The 19,182-nt window shown below is 44.7% G+C and overlaps 1 protein-coding gene across 2 annotated transcripts in view; it reads right to left on the reverse strand.

Moving 5' to 3' along the window:
- The window catches only part of ccnd2a (cyclin D2, a), a 116,660-nt gene that overhangs the window by 34,638 nt on the left and 62,840 nt on the right, over positions 1 to 19,182 (reverse strand). Inside the window, exon 3 of one of the 2 annotated variants that reach the window (XM_032546518.1) lies at positions 10,024 to 10,068. The exons of the other annotated variant lie outside the window; for it this stretch is intronic. Coding sequence (XP_032402409.1) covers positions 10,024 to 10,068 — 45 coding nt within the window. The remainder of the gene's footprint in view (positions 1 to 10,023; positions 10,069 to 19,182) is intronic. 2 annotated transcript variants of the gene reach the window in all.

The raw sequence follows: 19,182 nt of genomic DNA on the forward strand, positions 1-19,182 counted from the left end.
CGAGAAGAACCGGACATCTTGAAGCCAACAGGAAGTCCATCCTCAGTTCAGAGAGGACAGCGTTCAGAAAACACACCGCAATTTCTGAGGATGATGGGAGGCATTCATGTCTGCAGGATTCATTATCAGTTCCTCGTGAAAAGTCCAGAACGTTTTCTGTTTTTGATACGATACGTACACTGAGTAATTATTATGAATGTATTGGGGACACTCAGCTGCACTGAGTCTGACATGAGGACGACCCGGTGGGTCACGGCGCCGCCATGACTAACTGCATCTAGAAGCTTTAACTCCTAAAATAAATGTATTATTTTGCAAACAGAACAATTTCCAGGTCACATAAGCACGACCAATGAAACTTAAAATCAATGCGACACATTTTCCACTTCATGTTTTTTATCCGACACCAAAACGTAAAATATAAAACACATTTTTATTTTGTCCAAACAAAAAAGTTACATTTTTTCAGTTTCTGATTTTTAGTGGTCAAGTGAAATTATAAAGAGTGAATAACTGATTGTTTCGGTTTCTGATGGTTCAGCAGAACCTCCAGGTCAGACTCTGAACGCGAACCAGGCAGGATGATACCGAGCTGATAATTACAATCATTTCATTTTGCTTTCAATCTAGTAAAACATGAAGCAAATCATCCGTTAGACTCTGGTGGAGTCCAGGATGAGACACGAAGAGGCGGATTCCAGAAAAGCCAATCAATCGTAACGCCGAGACAAAACAGCCGATAAGAGACGCATTCCTGAGCCGGATGAGGGGACGGCGTGGTCAACGGAGAACCAACCACCGATACCAGGAACACCAGACAGAGACGAGAAACAACTGGAGGCGTTTTATCCAGAAAAGATCCTGGAGACAAAACGTCTCTGGTTTCACCGTAAGAAAAAGAAAAGCGGTGATATAACTGAAACTAATGGGATGTTTGGACATTTAATGAGGCACGTTCAGAAAGCTCGAGGTTTTCACAGCAGCTAGAGGCTGGATTTGATCTGAGACCATTTGACAGGAAATATTTTGTTGGATCTTCTGATCATAAAATGGGATTTTTTGTTGCTTCTCCAGAAACCTGAACGTCTCAGTAAAACCTCCAGGTCTGCTGTCCGGTTCTGCTCCGGTTCTGTTGGGATCCGGTTCTGAATCTTTAACATCGACATCCGAGCGCTGCTGCCACGAAGCAAACCGGTCCCAGGTTCAAATCCCAGAGTGGGTTTTAATGGGTTCCACTTCATTATCATTATTATGATGTTTATTGAACTGCAACAAAGTTAATGTGGAGTGAAAATATTTCCATGATTCTGAAGCAGAGAAAGAAAAACTACAGCGAAGCAAAAATTACAAATTAATGCAAAAATATTTGATTTCTGTAAATAAAACTCTTTGTTTTAAATTCAGAGAATTAAGTGGTCATAATAATCTGCCTCATGCACACAGACACACCATGACAGGCACCAGCTGGAACTGGGAGGACTGGGAGGACTGGTAACCATGGCAACAGGAATGAGAAATGAAAGGAGCTGAAATAGTTCAGATCTGAACCGGAAATCCAGAAAAACAGGAAAAATCCTGAAGCAGAAACAAAACTGAACAGAAGGCTGGACCGGACCGGACCGGACCCGACCGGACCGGACCGGACCGGACCCGACCGGATCGAACCGGGGCGGACCTGACCCGACCGGACCGGACCGGACCGGATCGAACCGGGGCGGACCTGACCCGACCGGACCGGACCGGACCGGACCTGACCGGACCCGACCGGACCGGACCGGACCGGACCCGACCTGACCGGACCCGACCTGACCGGACCGGACCCGACCGGATCGAACCGGGGCGGACCTGACCAGACCGGACCGGACCTGACCAGACCGGACCTGACCGGACCCGACCGGATCGAACCGGGGCGGACCTGACCCGACCGGATCGAACCGGGGCGGACCTGACCCGACCGGACCGGACCGGACCGGACCGGACCCGACCTGACCGGACCGGATAGGACTCCTGGTCCGCCGGAGACACGGCGCTGAAACAATCACCAGAAAACTGAACAGAAGGAAACGAGTCCATCGACAGATCGACAGAAACCGGATCAGGAGGAATAAAAGATGTGAAACTCTGCAAACTTTAACTAGACCAGCAAGCTGGAACCGGAACCAGCCGTGACAGAAAAGTATCTGAAAGTATCTGTCCTAAACATCCATCTGTCAGGAGATTTTATGGATAAAAACGTCATCATGCATGTTAGGAATCAGACTCAAACCGACGTTCATGTTCCTGAGCCCAGAGAATCGGCCCGCAGCACCACAGATCTTCCACCAAGCTTTACACCAGATCCAATTAGCAGCTGCTGAAAAGTTGCGTCTCATCTGTCAGAAGAAAGTTTCCAGGTTGACGTTTGTCCGTCCTTCCCATCCAATAATGCTCTGTTGCTAAGCAACGCCCTTAACCCTCTGGGACGCAGAAAGTTTTATATGATTTTTTTAAGGGTTTGTAAGAAAAAAGTTTAGTGAAAACAACAGGATTTCTTAAGAATAATAAATTAAAGGTTGAATTTATTTCTGGGAGTTTCTCGTCTTTACAGCCGAATCTTTTTACTGGAACAACAAAATAAAATGACCAGGAAACAGTTTAGATGTAAATGGGAAGACTGGGGAGGTGACAGGTGTGTGTGTGTGTTTCCTGAAGCACTCACAGGTTTCAGGGTCAATAAATCTGAATCCTGGTGGGAATTTTATCTGCAGATCAGTGAGAGACGCAGAAAGACTTGAATTTGTGATCCGTGTCTTCGTTCCTGACCAGCAGAACCAGTGGCGCTCTGGGCCACAGCAGGAATGAAGCTCCAGTCCTGATCTCTGTCACACATGTTGTTCATCTTTCAGGAGCTCCACTGCTTCCTGATTCGCTCCTCCGTTCTCAGCGGCCAACTCCTCACAGCGCAGATACAACCACCAGTGAGCCATCCAGACACAAACCACCAGGCAAACACAATGACAGCGTTTGCCTCTTATTATGGCAGCTTCTCAATTCCAGTCCTCAGTCCTGCTCTGCATGCTTTAGATGAGCCTCTATTCCAGAACAGCTGATCCAAATGATTGCATGACCATCAAGATCTGCAGAAGGCTGATAATCACCACAGATTCAGTCCAGGTGAAACACCGAAAACATGCAGAGCAGGAGGCCTGAGGAAACTCTGGACTATGGGAACTGTCCTCCTCTCCACCCTTCCTCCACCCGTCTGCAGAGCCGTGCCTGATGGATGCTAATGCTGGACTCTTTACAGCTGGAGGCTTTGCTGAATGTAAATCTGAGAAGAAACTGCAGTTCCTCCACAGGATGAAGATACAGAAGGAGACATTTGGAGAAGAACTGGGAGAGTTACATGAATGACAAGAATGAGGTGGAAACTGTGTGGAAATAGAAGTAAGGGACAAAAAGGGGGACAGAGCTGCAGCGAAACGGAGACCTGGCAACCAACAAAGGACTGGGAGCGGCGAGACAGAGGGGACATGGACGGAGACAGAGAGCATGAGGACAGCTGGGCCAGAGAAGGACAGACGCTAAGCAGAGGACAAAAGTTAGACAATATGGGGGCAGATGGAATAAGACTCGAGTCCATCAGCAGCTCCGGGACAGAGGAGAGTCAGCAGACCGGACAGCAGCGGGATGCAGCGACTGTAGCTTTCTGGCCGGTCAACCATCTTGGAAATGTCTGACCTGCAGATTCTGATTTTGGTCGATACCGAATTATTTTATCTGAAATGTTGCTACATAAATCCAGAAAGTGGCTGAGTTGGAGACAGTGCAGTGAAGCACAACCCACATATGGAGACCTCAGTCCTCGACGCGGCCGTCGCAGGTTCGATTCCCGGCCTGGTGACCTTCCCTCTCTCATTACCCACTTTCCTGTCCTAGCACTTTCAAATAAAAGCCACTAGGGCCAAAAAAACCTTAAACAGAACATGCAGATGTGACCTGATGGGCGGGGCTAACCTAGTGGGCGGGGCTAACAGTCAAACCTCCCACAGCGACAGAGGACAGAGGCTGATGTCTGCTGAGGAAGAGAAGATCTCTGGATGAGATCGGCTGATCTCTGTGCTGGCGGGGAAAAGCGCAGCAGCAGGATCATTGATTGATGATCAGAGGTTTAATTGATTTTGAAATGAAATGATCTGACAAAAACAGATTATAAATGAAGAAATGCGGTTATAAATAATTATTAACATGTTAGTTTCAATAAATTAATTCCAGATTTGAAGATGTTAAAAATTTTAACCCAATTATTCAAAGTTTTTTTCATACAAAAGTTCCACCTGGATCCGTTTCTGCTACAGCCATAAATCAGACGCACAGCTACATCCGCCAACAGCAGCGATGGAGCGGCTTCATTTCTGCTTCTCATCGATCTGATTGGACGATGGAAAAGACTGCTGTTCTGTCCAGAAGCTAAGCTAGCCTAAAATAGCATCTTAATGCTACCATGTAGCAGCTAACGCTAATGTTAGCATCCACAGTCCAGATTTGTAAAGAAGATCCATGAATGATGAGAGAAACTCTGGAGAAATGAACTTTGGTCCAATCTGATGAAGAACATGAAGATTAAAAATGATAAATATCTGATGTTCAGATCTGATAATCGTTCAATAATTTAGCAGCAAAAAGAGTTTACAATAGAAAATGTTGCCGATTTGGTTGATTAAAAATCCATTAATTAATTACAGACCTTGAAATAAACTTAAACAATCAAATCCCAGTAATCAGATGTTTTTTGCAGTATAATGAAATAAAGTTTCCTCCACAGACGCTTCCTGCTGGCCATCCAAACAGGAATGAAGTCATCGACTCTGCGCTCCGGATGGAAGAAAACCAGCAGCAGCATCATCCTGCTGCGTCTGTCTGTCTGTCTGTCGGGAACATCCGGCCCCCCGGGTCCCTCCGCGAGGAAGAGGAGGGAGGAGGAAGGCCCTGCGGTCGCACCGGAGGCAGGAGAAAGGAAGGGAGGAGGTGTGAAAGGAGCTGATCCCCTCCACTGGAGCCTCTCTGTAGCACCACTGTTTGGACATGAAGAAGCGTGATGAAGAAGAGTGATGAAGAGTATGTCCAGAATCCTCCTGGGTGGTGGCTACTGTGCGAACCGCCGGCGCCGCCGCCGATGCTCTCTCCTCTGGAAAACCTTCCTGACTCTGATGTCAATCTGTGGGATTGACTGGAGCACCTGATAATGACTCAGCGAATTCTGATAATGACTCAGCGAATTCTGATAATGACTCAGCGAATTCTGATAATGACTCAGCGAATTCTGATAATGACTCAGCGAATTCTGATAATGACTCAGCGAATGTCATTATCAGTTTATTTATCAAAATAAACCGTAGAGCAACAACTGACAAACTTAACTTCACACTGCAGGAAAGCGCTAAACTTCATGCAAGACATGAACATAACATTCCCATATGGTGGTGGCAGCATCATGCTTGGGAGCTGAAACCAGGACGATACTGGAACGAAACCAGTGGGGTGTCAGCAGGAAGGTGGATGATCAGAGCTTGATATGAAGAGCCTCAGTGTTTGTGCACAGAGTTAAAACTAAACGTCTGACGTCCTGAGTCAGCGTTCTGCAGAGACGGGAGACATCGTCCTGTCCTCATGCTTACAGGCGTCATAAAGAAACACATCACAGCATCCCTGCTGCTGCAGCTGCTGTCTTTGACTGATCATTTCTGTCCTGTTTCTGTGTTTTCAGCTGATAAGGCTGCAGAAAGAAACGCCCTGGCAGGATCTTGGCAAACTAAAAATAATGTCTGAAGTAATGAGAAAATCTGAGCTGTATTTACTCTGCAGAGTCTGACGGCCTGCAGGCTGCGCGCTGGGAGGGAACGGCGCTGCTCTGCTTCTGGCTGACAGACGGTGGGAAAGTGGAGGGGAGGCAGCAGAAAACTACAAACCAAAGTTACAGCAGAGAGAGGAAAACGTTTGGTCACAGCTTCTCCTCCTGACAGACGAATCTACGAAAGGTTGGGATCAGACTCTGATCAGGCAGGAAGCGCTCTGGCTGACCGCTTCCTGCTGCACTTCCTGTCAAACTCCTGAAGCAAAACTGTCCAAACTTATGAACATAGAAAGGATTTTTACTCCAGCTGTGCAGAAATTATTCTCAGTGTAAATCCAGATGTTCTGAAATTCGTTTAATTTGCCTTCTAGGAGAAACAGAAAACATGCTGCCAGGCAAACAGAGAAATGTGGTGGTGGCAGCATCATGCTGTGGGAAGCTGGATGGAGCTAAATCAGGACAATCCTGGAACAAAACCAACAGCGCTGGTTAGCTCAGGTTAGCACAGGTTCGCGCTAGTTAGCTCAGGTGGTATGCGGGCCTCCGCAGTCCGGCCCGACGTCAGGAACACCAGGCTTCATGTCCGCCGGAGGTCCAGCACTCTGACCGGACCGCTGACCCGCCTCGCTCTGGACCAATCACAGAGCCGCTGGCGTCATGCGGAACCGTTGCTCCAATGATGCTCTGCCACCCAGACGTTTCCCAGCAGTTTCCATGACAACGGCCATTTTACCCAAGCGATCCTCTCAGAACGGATCAGATCAGACGGAGAAACAATCCGTCCAGGAAATATTTCCATAAGTCTTTGCATTAATCTCTGAACGCATCGAGCTCTCCACAGGAAGTGATGCGGGATGCTTCCTGTTCTACTTTACTTCGTGTGTCTGTGAAGTCTACATCCCAAACAGGTTGCTGTTGCCAAGGAGATGAAGATCAGGACTGAGAAAGTTTCTGGAGAGCATGGAGGGCCAGAGATGACGAAACACAGGAAGTAGGAAAAGTTTTCCTGCCCTGGAAGGTTTCATCCTGAGATTTTCTGAATGTTTTTTATTTTTTTATTCTGTTTGCGTTGACCTAGACCTGGAGGTTTGCTTTGATTCAAACATTTAGAGTCAGTCCGCGTTCTGGTTCTGCAACGGGAAGCTGGAGGAACTGAGTGACTGAAACAGAACCGGCACCAGAAGATTTCTGCTCACTCACACACCTTTCATGAAGTGATGAATAAAAATATGTTCTGAAGTTACAGAGGCTTTTTTCAAAAAGTTAAATCTTATTGGTTCCAACTTCAGGCATAAAATCAATTAAAGGGTTAAAACATCCAGACTGGATGAATATTTTTTGTAAAACTTGTATGTATGGATCATTTCTGACAGCAGGAAAAGTCTGAGTCAGTTATTAATAACTGGCAGAGCTCATCTTCCCAACGGAAACATGGAGGAAATCAGCGATTCTCCCCTTCTGATGTAGAAACCATTTTATTCATAAACTCCACTAATCCAACTAAAATACAGCAATTCAAAGATAGAAATAATCTTTATAAATTTTGGTCAATGAGAACCAGAAGAAGAAATTTACTGAAAACACAAAATGCTGTCAGAAGAAGCTAATCTATTGTTAGCAGCAGAACCAGCGAAGAAGAGGAGCAGATAAATCCAAGATGGAGGGAGCAACCGAGAAGCTGCAGATCAACACACACAAAGGCAATGCAATCTGAAGCTGGGCAACTCTAAATGAAGCAGCAACCTGTTGCTCTGAACCAGCAACTTTAAATGAACCAGCAACCTATTGCTGCTGTCTGTGTTGCTAGTTGCCTCTGCAGCAGACTGGTTGCCGCTCTGAGGAAGTGGCAGAACGGCCCGTCCTCTCAGCTGACCTTTGACCCCGGCCAGCGTTGACGAGCTGTCGCGCATTCCTGGCATCAGAAGAACGTCTGTGGCTGAGAGGGGATGAATGTTGCAGATACTGGCTTATTAATGCAACGGCAGTCAGAATCTCAGAAGGAACGTCTTTCAGAACGTCACATCGTTGCTCTGAGGATCTGAATCTCTTCGTCTTCATGAAGCAGGAAGCAGAACTCGGGCAATAAACACTGGAGAGTTTATGAGGTTTTCTGTCGACGGAAAACAAAATGGTGGCTGTGACACCATGAGACAGGAAGTAGCAACGCCTTTTAACGCTCCGCCATTAATATCTCATCTTTTACATTATGACTCCTTGTTTATTTATTCAAAGAAAAAGCAAAACAAAAAAACTAATATTTCATATAAATACCAGGTAAACAAGCAAAGAGCCAGATCTGTCCATTCAGGCAAATAAACACATAAACAAAAAGGTCAATCAATTAAAAAATGTTGCAATTGTTAGACAGTATTTTATGATATTGTTTTCTTTAATTAGAAATAGTTTAGTTATTGACTTCTGTACAACACTTTGGTGCTAAAAGTGCTTTTTAATATTGACAAATAAATGACTACATAAATAAAATATTTGTTTATATACATACATACAGTACATACATATATATATGTTTTTTTTATTTTACAAATGTCTTATTTTTGAGTCTGTATGCTCTTGACACACACACACTTCATTAATCAATTACTAAATTAGTTGACGATTATTTCAATAATTTTTCAAAATGATTGATTTGATTAATCATTTCAGCCATAATCTGCAGGATTATTCCTATTTTTCTAGCTAAAATCTATCTACAGTGATGACTTGGTGCATTGTGGGAAACGGCGCTCGGCCCAATGAGACGATCTGCCTGGAAATCTCCATGAGAACCACAATCCAACATGGCTGCCTGTGTCTCGTCTACAGGATGATGTTGATGATGTTGACCAGGTGTGCATGATCAACAGATACACCTGTTGACCAGGAGCTCTCTGATTGGTCAACACTGAGCAGGAAAAACAGAAGTGGTGCAAACTTGCTTCCTAAATAAAATTTCAGTTACAAAAAATATTAATCATCCATCTATTTTCATTTTTGTTTCATTTACTGAGACAAACAAACACAGAAAACACGAGCTGTTGCAGTTTAGAGAGAGCAGAGGAGCACAGACTGATTTTATATCAGTCTATTAATAACTAAATCATCTCTGTTTCATAATGTGAATGAGAGCGAAACGCTGCAGGAGAGAAATCACCTGCAGCGTTTACAGGAATCTGAGCTGCTGGGGTTTCGATGGTAGAGAAAGACACAATAGTGGTATCACATCACTGTGATACTGAAATCAGGTCAATACTGCAGTCTGTGCTGACCTTTACCTGACTGATCAGAGCCCAACCTGCTGAGGACGGAGCTGAGCCGCACTGCAGCCTCTACACGACCAGAACCGGCGCTTCTGAAACCACAGTCAGCACCAGAACTGCACCTCCATCCTAACGCCAACCAAACTTTCAGTTCTGAAATCAGAGCAAGCATTTCCACTGCTGCCTCTGAACACACACCGGGCTGAAACTGAGGAGTCACAAGAGACGCTTTCAATCCAAACAGAACCAGCGGCACCAGAACCGCGTCTGAATCTCAAATACGACCAAAACCTTGCAAAACTGAAGCCTTCATGTCCTCAGAGAGCTGAAACATTACAAAGATACGGAACAAGCAGAGAGCTGAAACATTACAAAGATACGGAACAACCAGAGAGCTGAAACATTACAAATATACTGAACAACCAGAGAGCTGAAACATTACAAATATACGGAACAACCAGAGAGCTGAAACATTACAAATATACGGAACAACCAGAGAGCTGAAACATTACAAATATACGGAACAACCAGAGAGGTGAAACATTACAAATATACGGAACAACCAGAGAGCTGAAACATTACAAATATACGGAACAACCAGAGAGCTGAAACATTACAAATATACGGAACAACCAGAGAGCTGAAACATTACAAATATACGGAACAACCAGAGAGATGAAACATTACAAATATACGGAACAACCAGAGAGATGAAACATTACAAATATACGGAACAACCAGAGAGATGAAACATTACAAATATACGGAACAACCAGAGAGCTGAAACATTACAAATATACGGAACAACCAGAGAGCTGAAACATTACAAATATACGGAACAACCAGAGAGATGAAACATTATAAACAGAGGTGTGCCAATCGAATCAGAATCTGCTGATCGGATTGGCGCCTCTCTAATAAAACAAGTCATACCTGAAAACAACTCCTATCACCGTTTCTCTGCCAGCCTCGTTGTTCCTGGAAGACAAACAGAGGAAAATGCTCAGGATGTGGAAATCAATGTAAATCAGAGTTCTTCTAGCATCCTGCTGGAGAACCAGTTTAAACGCCTCTGAGCTGAAAGTTGACAAACATCCACGAGAAAACGAGTTCTCCGAAAGATTTCTCTGACTTTATGGCTCAAATAGAAAACATCTCAATCTGATTATGTGGAAAATGTTGCCTAAATACATAGATTTAACGAGCAGCTAAAAAAAGGACAGTCTCTCCCCCCCCCCCCCCAATACTCTGGTAGATACAGTTCTATAGAAACCAAAATCTGCTCCATCTTCAACTGCTGTGGTTCTGAGTCAAACCAACCTGTTCCCCTCCTGGCCTGTGGGGGCGCTGCACCAAGAACCACTGAAGGAAACGACATAAAACCTCTGAAGACACTGAGAGCAACTTCCTTCTTCACCAGATGGAAACAAGATGGAGGCGTCAGATTTTAGTGTTGGAGGATTTCTCTTTAGGCTTTGGCTGAAGACCAGGAGCCATTTCTGCTGCTAGCGCTAGACTAGAACGTTAGCTTTGGTTGTATTTACCCAGAATGCCCTGCGATGTAGTCCACTTCCTGCTTTTGGAGCGGACTCTGGTCCGCTTGTCATTCAAACCGAACCAGAGTTTACTTCAACTGAACCCAGACCGAGGTTTGGAGGACCAGAGGTCAGAGGTCGATTAGTGTTCACACCTCACCAACCGAACCAGTTTGTAGAAAAACAAATTGGAGTTTGGTAAAAGCAGATTGAACAGGGCTGGTGGGATTGCATCCTTAATTAATTTATCTTTTAATTTTAGCAACAAAATCTCACTGATAACTAAAAAAAAATAATTTCAGTCAAATTAATCAGTTGGAGAAAAAACATAGAAATCAAGAAGTTTTCATTTATTAACAAAAACCTCATTTTTATTGTTTCAATATAATCCAAACTTGGAAAATCATAAAACATGTTCCACATTGCACAGGAAAGAGATTATGTTGAAACCTAAATATTCTTTTCCATATTTTGAGGTTTGTCAGTGAAAGAGTTCGGCTCAGTGAGTTTTTAGGTTTAAATTCAAACTTTTTCACAATAAAAAAACCTGCAGATCAAAACTGAACATGTTAAAATGCCTGAATCTCAAAAAAGGTTTGAGTTAAACATAAATTATATTTTGTTTCCTCCTCAGAGTTTTTCCGTCCCATCAGCTGCGAGCGGCGCTCCGGTTCCGATCCGGTTCAGATCCACTCCAGTTCTGTTCCAGTTCCGATCCGTTGAATCGGGAAAGCAGCAAAGCCAATCGTTGTGAAAACACGGACTGGATTTTGTGGGAACACGGAGGATTTTTGTCTTGGATTGTGTGAAATGGGTCCAGGTGAGGAAGACTTCAGACCCAACATGGCCGCCGTTATCCCAGCCGTCACCGGCTCACTGCTCAATGCCAGGAGAATAACTCCAGCTGGACCTTTGCTTTGGTCTGGAACTGGATCCAAACCAGCCTGGTGGAATCCCATCATGCAGTTGGTCAGTGGCAGCGCCTCACTTCCTGTTTCCTCTCTCTCTGTGTTTGCTCCGGGTGCAGCTCCTGCAGCGATGGGAATCTCCCCATGTGAACAACACAGCCCTCATCAGCTCCTCCAGGTAGAAACAGCTGCAGCTCTACCTGCTCCAGGTGGGTGTTTACAAAGGCAGCGGCGCGGGTCGGGCCCCGGCCCGTTCGGTCCCTAATCTCCTCATTCTGATGGGCTCTGTGATCCGAGAGTCAGAACAAAGAGAGCGCAAACAGCTTTCCCCTCAGGAAGCTCTTTGGAGCGTCTGCCGTTTGTTGGGCGCTGCGCCGGTCTTTTCAGGGCCGATGACTGGCCGTCTCCGCCGTCTCCTTTGTGACGGTTTGCTGCTGAAGAATGGCTCCTCTTCCTCTCTGCTTGCACAGATGTTCCCAAGTTTCGCTCAATGCGGATGATTAAAGCGGGATAAAGACCTTGGAGGATCGTCACAAAGACGCTGAGACAAAACCAAACCACAGAATCTTTTAGGATGATCTGGGTTTTTAATAACTTTCATAAAACAAATTATTATTTATGTGTAAAATTAGGCTGGGTTCACACAGCAGGTCTGGAGACTCAATTCCAACTTTTTGCTGAAATTAGATTTATTTCCTTGTGTTCGCAGTCAGACTGCAGTATGAGCAGCAGCAACAATGGCCGCCGGAGTCTCAACAAAGAACGGCTCTGCTAACCGAGACCAGAGTCCTTTGGTTCAGAGTAAAGAGCCGTTAAAAGAATCGGTTTGTTCCTGAATGCCGCATGATGACGTCTTACATTCCAGCTCCTGATTCCAGTTCGAGCTTTAAATCCTGCTGAGGAGCCTCAGCTGGGCTCAGAGGTGGGCAGACTTTAACCCCGTCCACACATGAGGACGGCGCTTCATTCCTGGTTTAAAGACGTTTATGAAAGTTTTCTAAAACTTTCCCCCCAGAAGAGAACCGGACATGAAGAACTTCAAGAGAAAATAATGTCATTAGGCCTCGCAATAAAGAAAAAAATCAATTCATTGCATGATAAATTAAAACAAATTCAATCATTTTAAATTGCATTATTTATTGTTTTTCTCTTTCTACCAAAAACTGGATGATAAAAGTCTTTGATCTCAACTAAACATTTTTAAAGACTTCATAATTCATTGTATTTCTTGTTTCTGCTCAGAATTTTCTTGAATTATTATCCATTATCATTAAATTACTTGAAACTGTTCTCAAAATAACAATATTATCGTTTATCACAATAACTTCTGGGACGATTTATCGTCCAGACACATTTATCATGACTAAATATCAGAATATCTGCAGCTTTGATTTTCAACAGGATTAACGGCAGAATAACCGAGGGGTCTTCTGATCGGACCAGAACCAGAACCAGGATCTGTGATGTCATCAAAACACTCCTCTACAGTTGCTTCTTTATCTCAAAGTCTGTTGAGCGGACGGCTCGGCCAGAAATCCGCCGGACATGAAGCTCGTATTCCGTCGTCTCTCTGCAGATATGCATCACGTACGAATCCCTCGCATTCAGATTTTCAGCCGTGCCCCACAGCGACGCTACATGAATGCGTCCCTCACAGCCAGATATGAGCAGCAGTGGTGAACAGCTGCACTGGTGGATCTGCAGGCAGAGCCGGGGCCACAAAGGGCCACAAAGGGCCACAAAGGGCCGCTTGTGGCCCCGGCTGCCAGAAACATAAAACACAAGAGATAAGACCAGACACTGTTCACAGGACGGCCGGAGCTCCCCACACAGGAACTGCACACACACAGAGGGAGACACACACACCCCTGCACAGAGGGAGAGACACACACACACACACACCCACACACACAGGGAGACACACACACACACACACCCACAGAGGGAGACACACACACACACACACACACACAGGGAGACACACACACACACAGAGGCAGACACACACACACACACACACGGAGACACACACACACACACACACAGGGAGACACACACACACCCCTGCACAGAGGGAGAGACACACACACACACACACACAGGGAGACACACACACACACACCCACACAGGGAGACACACACACACACACACACACACACACCCACACAGGGAGACACACACACACACACAGGCAGACACACACACACGGAGACACACACACACACACAGGGAGACACACACACACCCCTGCACAGAGGGAGACGCACACACACACAGAGGGAGACACACACACACACACACGCACACAAAGAGACACACACACACACACCCACACAGGGAGACACACACACGCACACACACACACACACCCACACACACCCACACCGGGAGACACACACACACACACAGGGAGACACACACACACACACAGAGGGAGATACACACACCCCTGCACAGAGGGAGACGCACACACACACAGAGGGAGACACACACACACACCCAGGGAGACACACACACACACACACGCACAGAGGGAGACGCACACCTGTCTATACAAGGAGACTCAAACCAAATCCATTATTTCCACTTCAACCTCAATATCTGACTTTAATAATAAAGCTCATCAGGGATTAGTACAAATAGTAACAAAAAAAATCAAATATTTAATATTTTTATGTTGGATTTTTTATAATTAGGAGTCAGAGGCAGCAGCCAGAAGATGGAGGTGTGAATATTTTGATCCCTGTTGATGCACAGTTTCTGTTTTACTTTTCATAAATAATCGCTTTAATCTTTATATTTCTTTGGAATATTTTGGATATACTGTAGAAAAATGCATACATTTCTGCAAAAAAACTTGGAGTTTCGTTCAACAGAGAAATCTGTGAACAAGATTTGACATGAAGGAAGGCTGAAATCTGGATGACCAGTCTCCGGAACCGCTGACTGGGCCGACTGACGGTGAAACGAATCCTTCAGAACCGTAAAACTCTTCAGCCAGAAACGTGATTAGAAGAAAAGCAGCGTCACAATTAGCGCCATGTGAAGTTCTGGTACTGAGAACAGCCGATGAAGGAACTGACTCCTCTCTGGATTCTTTGTCAGTCAGTGGACATTTTACTGCCAGGAGGATTCAGAGACGCTCTGCTCCAAAAGGCCAATCACCCAAAACTACATGAAGGTTCCTAATGAAGGCGCAGGCAGAGGATCATTAAAATCCGGTAAACTTTAGAGTCAAAGGATTTCAGGTGCTAAAACACGCTGGACACAAAAACTGGCAAAGTCCCCAAAACAAGAACTGAGCTCAGACTCCAGTCTCCGTTCTACTTTTGCTTATTTTGGGCATAAAACCTGAACATCTGTGGATGAAACGGGTGCAGACCGGGCCGGGCCGCACCAACGCCGCATGAAGAGAAATCCACAAATCATTATCCATATATAACAAGAAGAAAGCTCTGCCCCCTTTACTCTGAAACAACTCAATGAAATCCAGTTTAACCAGTTGGCTACTTAGTTACCAGGGTTTGGTTCTACAAAGTTATAAAAGTTGCTAATAGTTAAAGTTCCAGCTGCATTTCCAGACCTCTGATGATCCGGTGAGAAACGTTGGAGTTTTGATCCAGAACCTTCAAGACGAGACCAGAGCTGAACTCTCTGGGTGTCACTGAACGCACCGTGTCTGGAGGAAGGACGGTTCTGAATCACCATGGCGACAGCGAAGCTTGGCGGTGGAAGCATCATGCTGTGGGCTTACAGCATACGGTTCTGAAAAACTTCAGCGAAGGAAGGAAAGATTTCAGTTCCAAGGAGTCAAAATGTAAAGTTAGATCTCTATGAAGTCATGTTTAATATTTGTGACAACTGAAGGCAACAGAGTCGCGTCTTTGTGCTGGAAAATACTGAACTTTACAAAAGACCCAAGAACCAAAAAAGACCCAAGAACCAAAAAAGACCCAAGAACCAAAAAAGATCCAAGAACCAAAAAGACCCAAGAACCAAAAAAGACTCAAGAACCAAAAATGACCCAAGAACCAAAAAGACCCAAGAACCAAAAATGACCCAAGAACCAAAAAGACCCAAGAACCAAAAATGACCCATGAACCAAAAATGACCCAAGAACCAAAAAAGATCCAAGAACCAAAAAGACCCAAGAACCAAAAAAGACTCAAGAACCAAAAATGACCCAAGAACCAAAAAGACCCAAGAACCAAAAAGACCCAAGAACCAAAAAAGACCCAAGAACCAACACGAAGCCACAGAAACCTGCTTAGGAAAGAGACAGTGACATCTATCATATGTAGTTCTATATTTCTGGAAGCCAGATTAAATTTGATCTGTTTATCAATCAAATGCAAAATAAAACAGATTAAATGAAAATGTGGTTTTCAACCAGATAGTGGAAGTTGAAGTCAGCTTAGTGTTTCCAGCAGGTGTTCTTCCTGCTTCACTGATCAAACTCATTTCTGCTGAGTCATGGTAGGTTCAGCCTCAACGCTGGACGTCCCTCCCCCACTTGTTGCCACCAAAGCTGACTGCTCTCCATCCCGACTCCTCTGGTTCTGCTGGGAGTTCCTGATGAGAGTGTGAGCAAACCTGATGACCTTCCATGTTTTAAATATTTGTGTGTTGCATCAACAGGGCGCGCGCCTCCGTCAGGCCAGATGGGAGACGAAACGCCGCCGCATCACCCAGCAGTTTGTTTCATCCTGTTCATTCATCAGCTGTCCAGCGGCGACCAGCGGGGCAGCTGGGGCTCATTCAGAGCCTGCGCTCACACACACACACACACACACACACACACACCCACACCCACACGCACACCCACCAACACACACACACACACACACACACCCACCCACACACGCACACCCACACACACACACGCTGCATGCAAATAACAAGAGGCCCATGTTCAGTGAGTGGAGACGGCCTGGGGGATTCCTCCTGCATGCAGACACATGGTGGAACATCTGCAGCCACACGCAGCGGAAACGGCCAGTGTTGTGGCTCCCTGTGGGAACCGCTCGGCTCTGAGCCGCTGTGGGGACTCAGCTCAGCGAATCAACAGGCACGACGTACAAACACGGCAGCTTGGGCCTGAAAGCTGCAAATCCAGAATCAGAAATCGTCTCAGAACATCTCAGGCGAATTTGAAACCACAGAATCATTTTCTCCAGAGAAGTTCGGATGAGTGGTTAGCTGGATGCTAACGAGTCACAAAGGCTTTCATTATTAACATCCGAATGCTGAAATGATTTACATTCTGTTCACATTATCATCGCTGGTAAGATCAATCACTCAGTCAATCGATCAGTTTTTGGCATAGCACATTTCAGCAATACGGCAGTTCAAAGTGCTTTACATCATAAAAACATTAAACATCATAAACACATCATATAGCCAGCAGCTGTGAGAACCCATAACAGACATTAGATTTTGTCAAACGCCATCGTTAAAATGATCAATATGATTTCTAATCCATCAATAGTGACAGGCTGGAAATCTGGCTTTGGTTCGTCTCCTCTTGCTCAAAATGACGACATAGAAACAGAAACATGTTTTCCTGGACTTTGAGTTTTAAATGGCTCATTTGACTGTTTTTAATTAATCAAAATTAATCACATTTTAATTAAAAACTTTCAACAAAATCAGCAACATTTCAATTCTAAACCCCTTTTGCTGCTAAGTTATTGGATAAATGTCAACCTGAGCTGAGCATCAGAGTTATTTACAGTTTTTAATCTTCAGGTTCTTCTTCATGTTGGAGCAAAAAGTTTTTCTATCCTTTCATCTTTCCAGAGTTTCTGCTGGCATGAATGTTAGCATAGCCTCTGATATGCTAACAGTCTTTTCCAATCAGATCAGTCAGAAGCAGAAGTGAACTGAGAGAAGTCGCTTCATCGCTGCTGTTAGCAGATCTTGTCTGTGCCTCAGATTTACGGACGTACCAGAAACATGCAAATACAAAGGTTCTAGTTTGGGACTTTTGTATGTATCGATTAATTGTGTTAACAGTTCACTGATGATCGCTGCTGTGGAGGAATTCCCCGTTTATAACTCAGATTACTGTGATCCATTTCTAACGAAGCTCCAGGAATAATCAGGAGCTCCTGAAACTCTGGAAAACACTTTGAATGGAAAATGCTGCTTATTTGATCAAAATATGGGTTTGATTAACGTGATTAATTAACTACAGACCCTGAAATTAACTCCATTAAACATTTTAACCACTAGTTTTTATAAACTAACGTATCTGTTATGTACAAGCAGCTTTGGAGAGAACAGAAAACAGAAAAGTTTCAGTATGTGTTCATGTGTAAAACTCAGAGTAACGCTCTGAGACTGAAATAATGAGATCAGCTGAGAAAGCCTGTCAGAGGTAGAAACTATTAATTATTTTATCAGAATAGCAACATGAGCTGCATCAGTCTGTTCTGGTTCTGATGAAGGCTCTCGTTTATTTCCCTCCTTATTTAAAATGGTTTTTATCTAGAACTGGTTTCCTGATCCGTCAGAATATGAAATTAGTTTCACTATGACGGTTGGAGGAATCCAGCGCATAAGAGAAGTCATAGTTAAATATAGAAATAAAAGTGGGTATTTATCTTGATCAGCCAGAATAATGAGATGCAGAAAGAAGATCATCTCAGGTCGGCCATTTCTCACTTCCTGCTTCTCTCTCAGAGACCGGCTGCTTTTAGTTCTACTTGGTTTCAGTTGAGGTTCAGTCAGAATTACTCACTGATTGATTGTCTTTGTTATTATTGCTGATCTTTATGCGTTGCCCCTCAAAGGGACAATAAAGGACCAAGTCCAGCTGAGAACAGAGACTCATCTGAAACCAGTTCAGCCGGGAGGGGCGGCGCTGGCCGGCGCACTCACAGCAGTAAAACAGGAAGTGGTCAGAGACAGGACAGGAAGCAAAGAGCCGGAGGTCAGGAAACAAACCCCCCTCCGCCTGTACGGCAAGCAAACGATGCATTAAATCACTCACCGCTAAGCTACCTGTCTCATTGCAAAGATACGACCAGCCTATCAAAATAAAAGCACTTCCTGTTGCCATTGTTTCATATTTATAGTTTACTCTTCAAACAAAAAGTTTTACAGGTTCAGATTTCTGATTCAGAGAAGGAGAAAACGTCCAGATCTGGTCTGAAGCCGCCTGCAGCGATGGAGGCGACAACATCAACGCCAACATCAACATCAACATCAGCGTCAAAATCAACATCAACATCAACGCCATCAACATCAGCGTCAACATCAACATCATAAACGTCAACGCCAACATCGTCAACATCAACATCAGCGTCAACATCAACGTCAACATCAACGCCAACATCAACGTCAACATCAACGTCAACATCAACGCCAACATCAACGTCAACATCAACGTCAACATCAACGTCAACGCCAACATGAACATCAACGCCAACATGAACAGGTGGTACTCCTGTTATCTAATATTTCTAATATTTACTTTGTTAAAACAGTTAATATATCCACTTTCAATAAATTCCTAAACAAACAGAAAACCCAGAGCTTCCTCTTCCTCAGCCTGTCGGAACAACAGAGTGTCTCCAGTCAGAGGGTTGATCAGAGCCGCTGCAACGCTGACCTCTACAGGAGAGCTTTCCTGTCCACAGCAGCA

Source organism: Xiphophorus hellerii, chromosome 2 (genome assembly GCF_003331165.1).
Source record: "Xiphophorus hellerii strain 12219 chromosome 2, Xiphophorus_hellerii-4.1, whole genome shotgun sequence".
Taxonomy (NCBI): Eukaryota; Metazoa; Chordata; class Actinopteri; order Cyprinodontiformes; family Poeciliidae; genus Xiphophorus; species Xiphophorus hellerii.